At 47.9% G+C, this 12722-nt stretch overlaps 1 protein-coding gene across 3 annotated transcripts in view; it reads left to right on the top strand.

Moving 5' to 3' along the window:
• The first annotated feature begins 322 nt into the window (after nucleotides 1-322).
• Nucleotides 323-12722, top strand: part of TP73 (tumor protein p73) — an 80710-nt gene continuing 68310 nt past the window's right edge. For 2 of the 3 annotated variants that reach the window (XM_006885809.1, XM_006885807.1), the window contains exons 1-2: nucleotides 323-378; nucleotides 1060-1180. In XM_006885809.1, coding sequence (XP_006885871.1) covers nucleotides 323-378; nucleotides 1060-1180 — 177 coding nt within the window. The remainder of the gene's footprint in view (nucleotides 379-1059; nucleotides 1181-12722) is intronic. The other variant, XM_006885808.1, reaches the window with a different exon arrangement.

The raw sequence follows: 12722 nt of genomic DNA, 5'->3' as shown, positions 1-12722 counted from the left end.
GTTTGAGTTCTGATCTCAAGGACTCAGTTCTGGTCTCCTCCCCAAGGCCACCTCCTCATCCCTTACTTTGCCTCAATTTCCCACTGAGAATGGTCAGGATGAAGTGAGAGCTGGTGTGTGAGGGGACTGAACATTGTTATCATCATCATCATCATCATTGTCACCCTGCCTCTTGCCCCCACTGAGGGTGCTAGAGAATGAGGAGGAAGTAGGAGAGAGGAGGAGGAGGAGTTGTTTCCTGAAGGCTCACGTGTCTTCCTGACCTATGTCCTCTCTTCTCTTACAGACTCAGCTGCCCACAGGGGCCGTGGCATTGAGGAAGATGTCCCAGCCCACTCCGCCTGACGGGACCACGTTCGAGAACCTCTGGAGCTCTCTGTGAGTGTGTCCTCTGTCTGGGGCACACCGGGTGGGAGGCCCTGGGCTGAAATCTGTGCTGACTTTAACTACTCCTGCTGGGTAATTGGGCTGAAATGGATAGGAGCTCTGAGTTGGTGACAGGCTGGCCCCTGCCACCCCTCCTGAGAGAGTGGGCCAGAACAGACAGGGCGACTTTGGGCTAGGCTGGCCTTGGCTGGGCCACTCTGGCAACACTGACTGGTCAAGAATCCTGCTCAGCATTCTGGGCTAGTCTCAGCCTCCCCTGCCAGACTCCTTCAGCCAAAGCAGAAAAGGGTAGTCCCGCACTGAGCTACCTAGAGCAGGTCTCCCCTGGCTCACATGGAGGTACAGGTGAGGAGAAGGCTGCCTGCCAAGCCCTCTTCTGAGGAGAAGGTCTGGAATTTGGCTCTTTCTGTTGGCTGACTGAGAGGGCTCAGGGTGGGAAAGACCCAAGGATGATGCCTGTGTGTAGTCATGCAAGCCCTGGAGAGACAGCAGAGGCTGGACAAGCTGGGAGCTGAGGGTCAGCAGGAAGGAGCAGAGACAAGGTCCATAGGGCTTGTGGGGTCCAGAAACAGGAGCCCTTAAAGGAGTCTTGGGCTGGCCTTGCCTTGGGTCTGAGAGGTGGGGGATCACACTGCATTTGGGGCTGACCACTTCTGTCCCTTCTTGGCCCAGGGAGCCAGACAGCACCTACTTCGACCTTCCACAGTCGAACCGGGAGAACAACGAGGTGGCGGGCAGTGCAGAGGCCAGCATGGACGTCTTCCACATGCAGGGCATGACCATGTCTGTCATGGTGAGTAGGGCTGCTCTCTGTAATGACTCTGGTGGGCACCGGGAACCTGGACTGTCCTGTTCAGGGAGCTGGGCAGAAATAGGAAAGGAGATTTCAGATGTGTAACTGCTCCCATAGTTCCATTCAGATGGCAAAGTAGGACATTTATTGGCTCATGAGATGGTCAATCTAGGAGTGAAAATGGTTTTAGGAATGACTGGATCTAAGAATAGGCATGCATTCAGGTATGGCTGGATCCAGGGGTGGAAACGGTTTCAGGCATGGCTGGATCCAGAAGTGGTTATGGTTTCAGGTGTGGCTGGACCCAGGAGTATGATTGTTTAAGGCACAGCTGGATTTGCAAATAAAATTAGCTTCAGATGTTGCTTCAGGAATGGCTGGATCCAGAGGTAGCAGTGGTTTCTGACATAGTTGGATCTGGGATGGTTTTAGGCACGGCTGGATCTAGGTGGTCAAACAGTTGCCTCGTTCGATTTCTCTGCTTTTTCTCATGCTGGGTTTGGTCTTAGGAAGGTGCTTCTTAGGGAGCTCTGGTGGCCTGGTGGCAAGAAGCTGCGCTGCAGTCCTGAAGGCACATGGTTTGAATCCACCAGATCCTTCAGTGGAAAAGGAAGGCAATTTCCTCCTGTGCCAGTCGGATCCAACTAGACAGTACAAAACAAGAAAAAGCTGCTTCTTTCTTGCTGAAGGATACTGATACCAGGATTCCCATTTCCAGGATTGGCCAAGCATCCATAGCCTCCAGCTTTGGCTTAGAAGGGCATGCTCAGCAGAAAAAGTCCTCATGTTCCCATTCTCCAGGCAAGAGAGTAGAGGCACACAGGGTCCTTGGGCCTGGATCAAGGCTAGGCAGTTCTGAGAGGAGAAAGTAGAAGCTGCATCCCACCCAGAACATTCCCTGCTCTGCCTTCTGTTTCTCAGGAGCCAAGGGTTCTGACCCCTCACTTTCCAGTCCTCCCTACTGAAAGTTGCTATCTCAACTAGGGAAAGACCAGAGCTGGCTGGCAAGCTCTGGAAGATGCAGGATCCTGGGTGCAGATTGGTAAGATGTCTGTCCCTAGGTTCTGGAAGTTCCCGCCCCACTCCCTGAGACACCCCTAGACCCAGCATTGGCAGAGAGCCCTGGCTTAGGGAGGCAAAGGCAGTTCTAGTCCCCTGTGAAGTGCCCAGACTTGGGGGGGAAGGGCATGCCTGGGCTGGGGTGCTCTGAGCCCTCACCTGCTGGGACTCGTAGCCCAGCTACTGCGTGGTAACAAAGGTGGGGCCTTGCACCTCCACGAACAACAAGGCAGCCGACCCATCAAGTAGTGACACACCTTGTAGTAAAAGTCATTATGAAATGCCTGTGCTTGGAGCTCACTTCTCAGAGGTGGGAATTCCCTGGAACCACAGCCGGCTGATGGGAGGAGAGCCAGGCCCCAGCCAGCCACCCGCCCATTGACCCCTGGTGCCCGCCTGGCCTCAGGAGGGTTATCTCCCTGTGCTGGGTGGAGATCCAGAAAGCCCCGGGGCCCCATTGCCCTGTAGAGTGGTCTCGTGCCTAAGGGGTTCTCTCCACTCTAAGCATCCAGGGGCTTGGGAACCTTGGCCAGATTGGGACCATTTCAAAGTATAGTCCTAGAACCAGGAGGAAGAGCCACTTTGGAAGTGATGGGGGAGTACACTGATGAGACTGGGACATGTGGGCCTGCCCTGATCTGGGGCCAACCCTGGGGGACTCCTGAGTACGAGGTTCACCTGTCTTCTTCCTCATCCATACTGCTTTCTAGCCCACCCACAGTTCATGACCATCACAGAAGCAGTGAGTTCACCTGGGGCTGGAGCCCAGCTCCCTTCCTCATCTTCAAGATGGAGTCCTCAGAGAAGAGGTGCTACTCAGGCAGGCTAGGGCTGCCCCTGCTCATTAAAAATCACCTGTGGGATCAGAGGCTCTCATCAACCCTACAGCTGGGGTGAGGACGCTGGCCAGCTCTCCACAGGGCCCCTGGCACGCAGACCCACCCTGACCCCTTGCAGGGCCACCCCTTTTTCTTCTAGGAGCTTCCTCTGAGCTGGTGGCTGTCTGGCCCCTCCTCCACTGCTTTGAGACTAATCCCCCACTCCCAGTCAGGACCCACCCATAAATCAGGAACTGTCCAGCCTAGGGGGTGCAGCTAGAGCACCACGGAGATCTCCACGGAGACTGGGCACCACGTCCTCTATCTACCCTGGCAAATAGGCAGGTCCATTCCACTGTGCCCTGTGGGTTTCTGAGCAGCATCCCCAGTGCAGGCAGACACAAGCCAGCTTGAGGTCTCATGATGTCCTCAGTGAGCTGTGTGGGACACATTGGAGGGTGGGGGTCTCCAAAGGAGAGTAAGTCCATTGGGATCCAGGTCCCAGCTGTGGGGCCTGCATGTCTCTGAGTCTCAGGGATCTTGCTGTTGGGGTGAGAGGGTGAGACTGGACAGCCAGTACTATGGGACCACACAGGCATGTAGAGACCACCACTGAATCCTGGGGCCCCCAAGACCCTGGACCTCACTGAGATACCCTGTACTTGGCAGTTAAAGAGAAGAAAGTGGTCTGGGGTTGTCTGGGAGCAGCCAGACCTACTGTGAGTCTTGAACTACAGTGGCCACCACAGAAAGAAGGCCCTGTGGTCATCTCAGCCAATGCTTTACAGCCACATGGTTCAAGCAATCTAGGGGGAGCCGCCCTGGGTGGTGGTGGTGGTGGTGTTGTTAGGTGCCATTGAGTCGAGTACGACTCATAGTGACTCTGTGAACAAAGTAGCTGAACCCTGCTCTGTCCTGTGCCATCCTCACACTTCCTGACACACAAGAACCCATTGCAGCAGTCACCGTGTCAGTCCACCTGGTTGAGGGTCTTCCTCGCCTTTGCCGACCTTACACCCTTCCCAACATCATGTCCTTCTACAAGGAATAGCCCCTCCTAGAAACATGCCCAAAGTACGTGAGGTGAAGCCTCATCATTCTTGTCTCCAATGCGCACTCCGACTTCACCCTATCCAAGACGTATCTGTTCATTCTCTTGGCCATCCACGGGATGTTCTGTGCTCTTCTCCAACACCACAGCTCAAAGGCCTTATTCCCTGTCCAGCTCTCAGATGCATAGCAAGTAATCGAAAAGGTTCTGGCCTGAATCAGACACATGTTAGTCCTCAAACTGACATCATTACTCCTCAGTAATTTGGAGAGGTCCCTAAATGCAGATGTTCCAAATGCAATGCGTCTCTTTAGTTCCTGACTGCTGGTACCAAGAGGGGCTCTACATTCAGACTCCATTCTTCTTCCCCTTCTTAGCCATGCATTACTGACCTTTTCTGGTATGTTATTGAAACTATCTGGCCTGTGTTTGCTCAGCTGTGAAACGGGGCTAGTGAGAAGCTCTGTCAACAGGGTTAGGAGACCCTTTGGCAGTGGTGTATGCAGGTGGAAGAAAACTACTTAAGATAGATTCAGAAAAATGGCCCTATCAGCCCCAAATCAGGCCCCCACCAGCCCTTCTCACTTGGGGGGGTTGTCATTATTTGGAAGCAGGAGCGACATCCACTTGCTAAATAACATGGCTCTGGAAACTCTATAAACTTTGATAAATGTCGATAGTTGTAGAGGAGCTTCAGGCCTTTTGCTCATAGGCTCCACCCAAAGGCAATCGACAACAACAACAACAACATATGTAAAGTAGTGCCCCTTTTACTGGTTTATGATTCTAGTAATTTCAGCAGATTCTAGTGGTTCGCCCAAGTTTAGGAAACCACTAATAATAATGGTAATAAAGAAGCCAGTTGCTAGTTGGGGTGACTTTGACTCATGGTAATTCCACACATTTGTCAAAAGAGAACTGTGAGAAAAAACCACAACATGGACTCAGCAGAAAAGAGAACGAACCACTGTAATGTGGGCAATGTGAGACCAGCTTTCCTTGAAGAAGGAGGCGGTCCAAATGTAGCAGGTGGGGAAGTTATTTAAGGTCTAATCAAATGATGAGCTGCATCTTTGATCAAAAGGGGAAATTGTGGAATAGAAGTGGCAAGACTTAATGAGTAAAGAGAAAAGTCATTCTATTAAATAAAGAGAACTGACTGTGCTCCACATGTTTTTCTTTTTTATTATTGTTATTAATTTTAATTAAAATTTACAGAGATTTTTTACTGTCATTCATTGTTGCACTTTTCTCCCTGCCCACCCCTCCCCTCCAGTTCATTCTTCTCTTTGAAAAGTAAAAGAAAAATTCTTTCATTGTTATATCCCCTAAGTCCACTCTACTATGCTACCTTCATTCTGGACTCATGTCATGCAATAATACCTAATCATATGTCCCTTTTAAACAGTTCTCTCTCTCATCTATTTCAATGCGGTATACGTAATTTATCCCATCTTTCTCAGTCTCCTCTCCCAACCCCTATGTCAGTCCCATTTTACAACAGTGGCACTATGCCGTATTTGTCCATTTGTGACTGAGATATTTCACTCAGGATAATGTCCTCTGGGGTCACTCATTTTGAATAATATTGCATGAGTTCCTTGTTTTTCAATGCAGCGTAGGATTCCATTGTGTGAATATACCACATCTTCTCTATCCATTCATTTGTTAATGGGCACTTAGGTGTTTCCAAGTCTTTGCTATTGGAAACAAAGCTGCAGTAAACATGGGTGTGCATATATCTGCTTGGATGTCAGTTATGGTTTCTTTGGGGGCTCCACATGTTTTGTTTTACTATCTGTAGGGTTCCATGTAGAGGAAATATTCAGAATAGGTAAAACCATAGAGAAAGTAAGTTGGGGATGGGAAGTGACCACTGAACCAGTGCCAGGTGTCATGGTTGGTACGGCTGAGTTGACTACGCATCACAACAGATCTGAACCTTGGCCTATCCCCCGCCATCCTCACCATCTCTGACAAGCTCAAGTTCATTGTTACAGTTACTGTGCCAATCCCTCTTGTTGAAGGTTTTCTTCTCGCTCAATGACCTTTTACCAGCCTGATGTCTCTTTCCAAAATCTGGCTTCTCCTGACAACATGTCCAGCTTATATGAGATCAAGTTTCATTATCCTTACCTCTAGAGAGGACCCTGGTCACCCTTCCTCCACAAAGATTTATTTGTTCTTTTGGTAGTTATATTCAGTACTCTTGTCCAACACCACAATTCAAAGGCATCAATCCTTTGTTGGCCTTTCTTCCATCCAAGTCCTAACCAGGCCTGACCTTGCTCAACTTCCGAGATCAGACAAGATTGGGCACATTCAGGGTGGTGTGACTCATTGGCATTTCTTATTCATTGTTGTTTGTTGTTAACACTCCAGTGGATTTTCAGAGGTAATAAATCTCGCAGGAGGAGATTGCCCATTCTTCTCCTGCAGAGCAACTGGTGGATTCGAACCACATGCCTTTGGGATCACACAGCACAGCTTCTTACCACTTTGCCACCAAAGCTCATCGCCCTTCATTGCTGATGAACAGTTGAAAGACTAAGGTGCTCCTTATCCAGACCGTGGTATTTCCAGCTGCTTCGCATGCATCTGAAAGCTAGACAGTGAATAAAGAAGACAAAAGAATTGATGGGTTTCATTAGGAGGTGATTAAAGTGTTTCGGATTAGATGGAAGTATTGATGGAACAACACTGAGATTGTTACCTAGGGTTTTCAGTGGCTGACTATGCAGAAGCAGATTTCCAGGTCTTTCTTCTGAGGCTCCTCCGTATGGAACTCAGCCTTCTGGTTAGCAGCCGAGTGTGTTCACTGTTTGCACACCCTCTGACCCAGGCACAGAGCATCCCTTTATCACAGCTGTCCCTGTCTTGGGAGAGGCGGGGAGATTGCTTTCCAGGTTCTTGCTTCCTGTGGGTTGGGAAATGGGGTGAGTTCGCTGACAAGAGTAAGAGGGGAAATGCCACTTACTAGAGAAAATGCCTGGGAAGAAAAAGCCCACAGCATTTACACTGCCTTGTGAAATTTCAGAACCAAAAATAAAGTTAAAAAGAAAAAGAGTATGAGGAAAGGTGAGAGTGACGTGTGGGCAAGACATGTCTGCCCTCTGGGGAGTGCTGGCATGGTGACAGATGTAGTGGTAGAGCTGGGAGGCTGCAGAGACCCTCAGGGCTTCGAGTGTCCCCAACACCCCCCATGGGGTGGAACTTCCTTCAGTGAGCGCTGAAGTGGACCCTAGAGCCTTGGTCCTCAGCTCAGTAGCTCCTGCCCTTCCCATCTGAGTCTCCTGTGTCTTTGACCCGTTGAACAAATGTGGGCCCCAGGTCCACTCTGAGTTCCTGGTCCATCTCTGACCACTCACAGCAGGGAGAGAGGGACAAGGATGGAGCCAGACGGGAGGAGGGTGGAGGCTGCACTGCGCCTCCCCACACACCCTGCCCCCCTGCTCCTTAAGCCCTTCCCCTGCCTTCATCCCATCTGAGATCTGAGTTTGGCTTCAAACTATTGCCCTCAAGAACTCCTGCTGGGTCCCCCTACCATTAGCCCCTTGCTGGCCCCTCCTCCTCCTCCTCCCCTTCCCGCCTCTCCTCCCGCCTTTATCAGGCAGCAGCTGCTGAAGTCCAGGTGGAAGACGTGGTTGACTGGCCCCAGGGACCCCTGCCTCGCTCATGGGACAGATGCCTCAGCTCAGAACATGTAGGGGTTTGGAGAAAGGGAAGCCCATCAGGGACAGAAGCACTGCTGGTTCTACACCCTCCCTTCTTCTCCCTGGCCCAGGACTGAGCACTCTGCCAGCCTGTCCTCCAGCAAGTGGTTCAGATCCCTAGTCACTGTCCCCTCTGTAAGGTGGGGACAGTCTACCGCAGCTAACCGAAAACCCGTTGCTCGTCCATTGTGCAAGTATCACTTTGTGTACAATGCTGAGACCAAGTGATACAGGGTATGATGAGCAGGATGTAGACAGGATGTGGCCCCTCAGTCAGTAGTTAGTGTTGGGGACTCTCCCCAGTGACTCAGAGCCAGAGAGCAGGTGCCATGTCAAGGGCCTAGGGGAGAGGGGCCTCATCCTAGGAACAGAAGTGCCCAGCCCCACCCACCCATCCTCCACACTGCAAGGACAGGAGTCGGGTGGGGAGTCATTGGATATCGGTGCCACTCTGGACAGATAGCAGGCTGGCCAAAATTTGAAGGTTGGGAATGTGTACGTCCGCCATTGAGGACCCCCAGCCTGACCCAGACAACCTGAATGTAGTCTCTGGCCCTGCCTGCAGGGTGGGTGGCTTAGCTGTCTCCCTGGGCTTCCCAATTGCTCCAGAGTGTCAGGCCTCCCACAAGCTGGCCTGCAGGCCTGGACACAAGAGTGGCCAGCACCTCCTGGGAGACCTGATCACAGGGCCTTTAGGAGGGAGGCCCCTTGGCCTGAGATTATGGCGAAGGCCAGGTCTTCCTCTGCCCTAGATCCTTGCCTAACTCCAAATAGATCCAGTCCCTGGTGTACCAGTCAGTATCAGTTAGCTATGCTGTGTAACAAATTACAAGTTCAGTGAATTAAAGCGATACTACCTACCTACCTACTAAGCTGCAGTTTCTTTATTGTGCTCTCGGATCAGTTAACCTTGTTGTTAGGTCCCGTAAAGGAGTCAGCTACAACTCATAATGACACTATCAATAACAAATCTGAACCTGTCCTGTCCTGAGCGATGCTCACACTCACGGACATGCTAGAGCCCGTTGATACAGTCACTGTGTTAATGCATCTTGTTGAGTGTCTTCTTTCTCCGACCTTCCACCCAGCATGGGGCCATTTTTCAAGGTCTAACCCCTCCTGACAACATGCCCCAATATGTGACCCCAGTTCGCTCTTCTCTTTGAAAAACCTTTAACAGTTTTAGAAAAGGTATTTGCAATGAATTGCATATTGATTGTACAGATTTTGATAATTTTCTCTCATCTCTGTTACCAAGTCCAAATTTTCCAACTACCAGTCCTTCTTTGTTTCCAAATTTTGTTTTCCAGTTGTCACTAATTATTATGAAATACATCTTTTAAAAAAATTAGTTTTCATTGAATCACTCATCTACCCCTTGTCTTAGAACATCAAATACAATTGTACAATGTTATTATTTACCTTGTCTTCTTGAAACCTTATTTGAGCCCACTCATTTCCTTCATCCTACCCATTCATTTGCTAATCTCTGCTCCCCCTCCTTCCCCTCATGGGATCAAACCTGCACTGGTGTCAACTCTCCACAACTGTTTCTATTGGTATATAAACCTTGCTTCTTGATGGCATATTTGATCAAGTTCAGGCATCAAAAGTTGGTGATTGTTATCTGCAATAGAGCAACTCTACATACAGTAGCTCTGAACTATGCACTATCCCAAGCCAGGCTCACTGATTCAGACACTCTACCTTCGTTACCCCAATTACTGTGTCACTCCATCTCATTTAGAGTTTTCCTTGCCTGTATTGTCCCTCCACCCTCCTGATTATGATGTCCTTCTCCAAGTACTGGTCCCTTCTGGCCACATGCTCAAAGTATGTGAGATAGAGCTTCAAAATCCTTGCCTCCGAGGAGAAAATTAGTTTCACCTTCTCCTGTATAGAACTGTTTGTTTTCTTCGTGGTTCATGGTATGTTTGATACACTTCTCCAGCACCACAACTCAAAGGCATTGATTTTTTTTTCTGCCATCCTTAGTCATTGTCCAGCTCTCTAATACATAGCTTGTTGTTGTTGTTATGTGCCGTCGAGTCGTTTCCGACTCATAGCGACCCTATGCACAACAGCCCTAAACCCTGCTCTATCCTGCGCCAACCGCACCGCCTCTGACACACCCATCCCGATTACCCCAGTCACTGAATCAATCCATCTCATAGAGGGTCTTCCCCTCCAGCGCTGTCCCTCCACCCTCCCAAGCATGATGTCCCTCTCCAAGGATCTGTCCCTCCTGGCAACATGTCCAGAGTATGTCAGACGAAGCCCCAGAATCCTTGCCTCCAAGGAGTAGCTTGGTTTAATCCTCTCCAAGATGAATCTGTTTGTTTTCCTGGCAGTCCATGGTACATTCAGTACCCTTCTCCAGCACCACAGCTCAAAAGCATCCACTCTCCTTCTGTCCTCCCTAGCCATTATCCAACTCTCTGATGCATAACAAGTGATTGCAAAGACCATGGCCTGTATCAGGCGCACCTTAGTCTCCAGAGAGACACTGTTGCTCCTGAGTACCTTTGAGAGGTCCCTAACAGCAGACTTTCCCATCGCGATATGCTTTTTGATTTCCTGACTGCTGGTACCAAGAGTGTTGACTGTGGAGCCGAGCAAACTGAAGCTGTGAACACTCTCAATCTCTTCGTCATCCATCCTGATGCTGCTAATTGGTCCAGTGGCGAGAATCTTTGTCTTCTTGACATTGAGCCTTAGTCCATACTGAAGGCTGCAGTCCTTGACCCTTCGCAGCAAGTGCATGAGGTCCTCCTCAGTTTCAGCAAGCAGGGTTGTGTCATCTGCATAACACAGATTGTTGATAGATCTTCCACCAATCCTGATGCCACAATTCTCCTCATAGAGCCCAGCCTCTCGGATAATCTGCTCTGCATACATGTTGAAAAGGTATGGAGACAGGATGCATCCCTGGCGTACACCCTTCCCAATTTTGAACCATGCAGTGTTACCCTGCTCTGTTCTGACTACTGCCTCTTGATCCAAGTACAGGTTTCGCATTAGCACATGCTAATACATAGCAAGTATTTGTAAAGACCAAGGCCTCAAACAGATGTACCTTAGTCTCTAGACTGACATCATTGCTCTTTAGGACTTTGTTATTTAAAATTATTGCTATTTTATAACAGGAAAATAATATTTTTTTTCCGAAGAGGAAAATGAGCTGGTGAGAGGGAGGAAAATGTACAACCGTGAATGAATGGAAATCCAAGTTCTCTATAAACTTTCATTAAAATCTCAATAAAGAAAAATTTATAAAACAAAATAAAAAAATTATTGCTATTTTAATGAAAGTTTACAGAAAACTTGGATTTCCACTCATTCATTTTTGCACATTTTACTTCCGACCCATCCCAAATTAGCTTTTTTCTTTGAAAAGATTCTTTCATTGTTACACAATTTCCTCCCTTCCCCCGCCTTCCAATCCACTTTGCTATACACCTCTTATTCTGGACTGTTGTCATGCAGATAATACCTAATCATATATTTTTTAGACAGTTCTTTGCCTCATTGTTTCCATGCAGTGTTCATTGTTTATCCCCTTTTTTCTTTTTTGTATTCTTTTTATAAAAATTGAAGTTTTGTATGATTAACAAAACATTTATTTAGCATTACTTCTTATTAGACAAAGGTATAAGCAAAAACCTCCCAAAGTCTTGTACATGTGAAAGTTTTCCATAAAGAACTCTTGGATGCAAATGTTTATCCCCCTTTTTTTTAGTTTTCCCCAAACCCCTATTTCAGTCCTGTTTTGTAACAGTGGCATTATGCAGTATTTGTCCTTTTTGTGACTGAGATATTTCACTCAGCATAATGTCCTCCAGGGTCACTCATTTTTTGTAATATTTTATGAGTTCCTTGTTTTTCAGTGCTGCATGGTATTCTATTGTGTGAATATATCACAACTTCTCTGTCCATTCATTTGTTGATGGTTTTTCCATTTCTTTGCTGTTGTGAACAATACAGCTATAAACATGGATACTATAATGAAATGTGCAGAGAGCTCGAGTCAGAAAATCAAAAGGGCCGAACTCACTCAGTGTTTCTTAAGCTGAAGGAGCTGAAAAACAAATTCAAGCCACAGGTGGCAATACTTAAGGATATTTTGGGTAGAATGTTAAATGATCCAGAAAATATCAAGAGAAGATGGAAGGAATACACAGAGTCACTGTATCAGAAGGTATTGGCTGACACAGAAGAATTTCATGAAATGACATATGAGCAGAGCCTATAGTGATGAAGGAGGAAGTTCAAAGTGCTCTGAAGGAATTGGCAAAAAACAAGGCTCCAGGAGTTGACGGCATACCAATTGACATATTTCAACAAACAGACACTGCCCTGGATGTGCTCACTAAGTTGTGCCAAGAAATCTGGAGAATAGCCAGCTGGCCCACTGACTGGAAAAGATCAGTATTTGTTCCCATTACAAAGAAAGGTGACCCAACAGAGTGTGGAAATTATCGAACAATATCATTAATATCACATGCAAGCAAGATTCTGCTGAAAATTATTGAAAAACATTTGGAACAATATGTCATCAGAGAACTGCCAATATACAGGCTGGATTTAGAAGAGGTCGTGGTACTAGGGATATTATAGCTAACGTTGGATGGATCTTGGCAGAAAGCAAAGAATACCAGAAGAATGTTTATCCGTGCTTCATTGACTATGCAAAGGCTTTTGACTGTGTGGATCACAACAAGCTGTGCCTGACTCTAAGAAGAATGGGAATCCCAGAACATTTGATCGTGCTAATGCGAAACCTATACTTGGACCAAGAGGCAGTCATCAGAACAGAGCAAGGAGACACTACATGGTTCAAAATCAAGAAAGGGGTTCGTCAGGGACGTATACTGTCTCCATACCTACCTTTTCAATCTGTA

The sequence above is a fragment of the Elephantulus edwardii genome, unplaced genomic scaffold, assembly GCF_000299155.1.
Source record: "Elephantulus edwardii isolate Elephantulus edwardi_28Jun2011 unplaced genomic scaffold, EleEdw1.0 scaffold00045, whole genome shotgun sequence".
Classification (NCBI taxonomy): Eukaryota; Metazoa; Chordata; class Mammalia; order Macroscelidea; family Macroscelididae; genus Elephantulus; species Elephantulus edwardii.
This window is presented reverse-complemented; position numbering and strand designations above follow the sequence as displayed.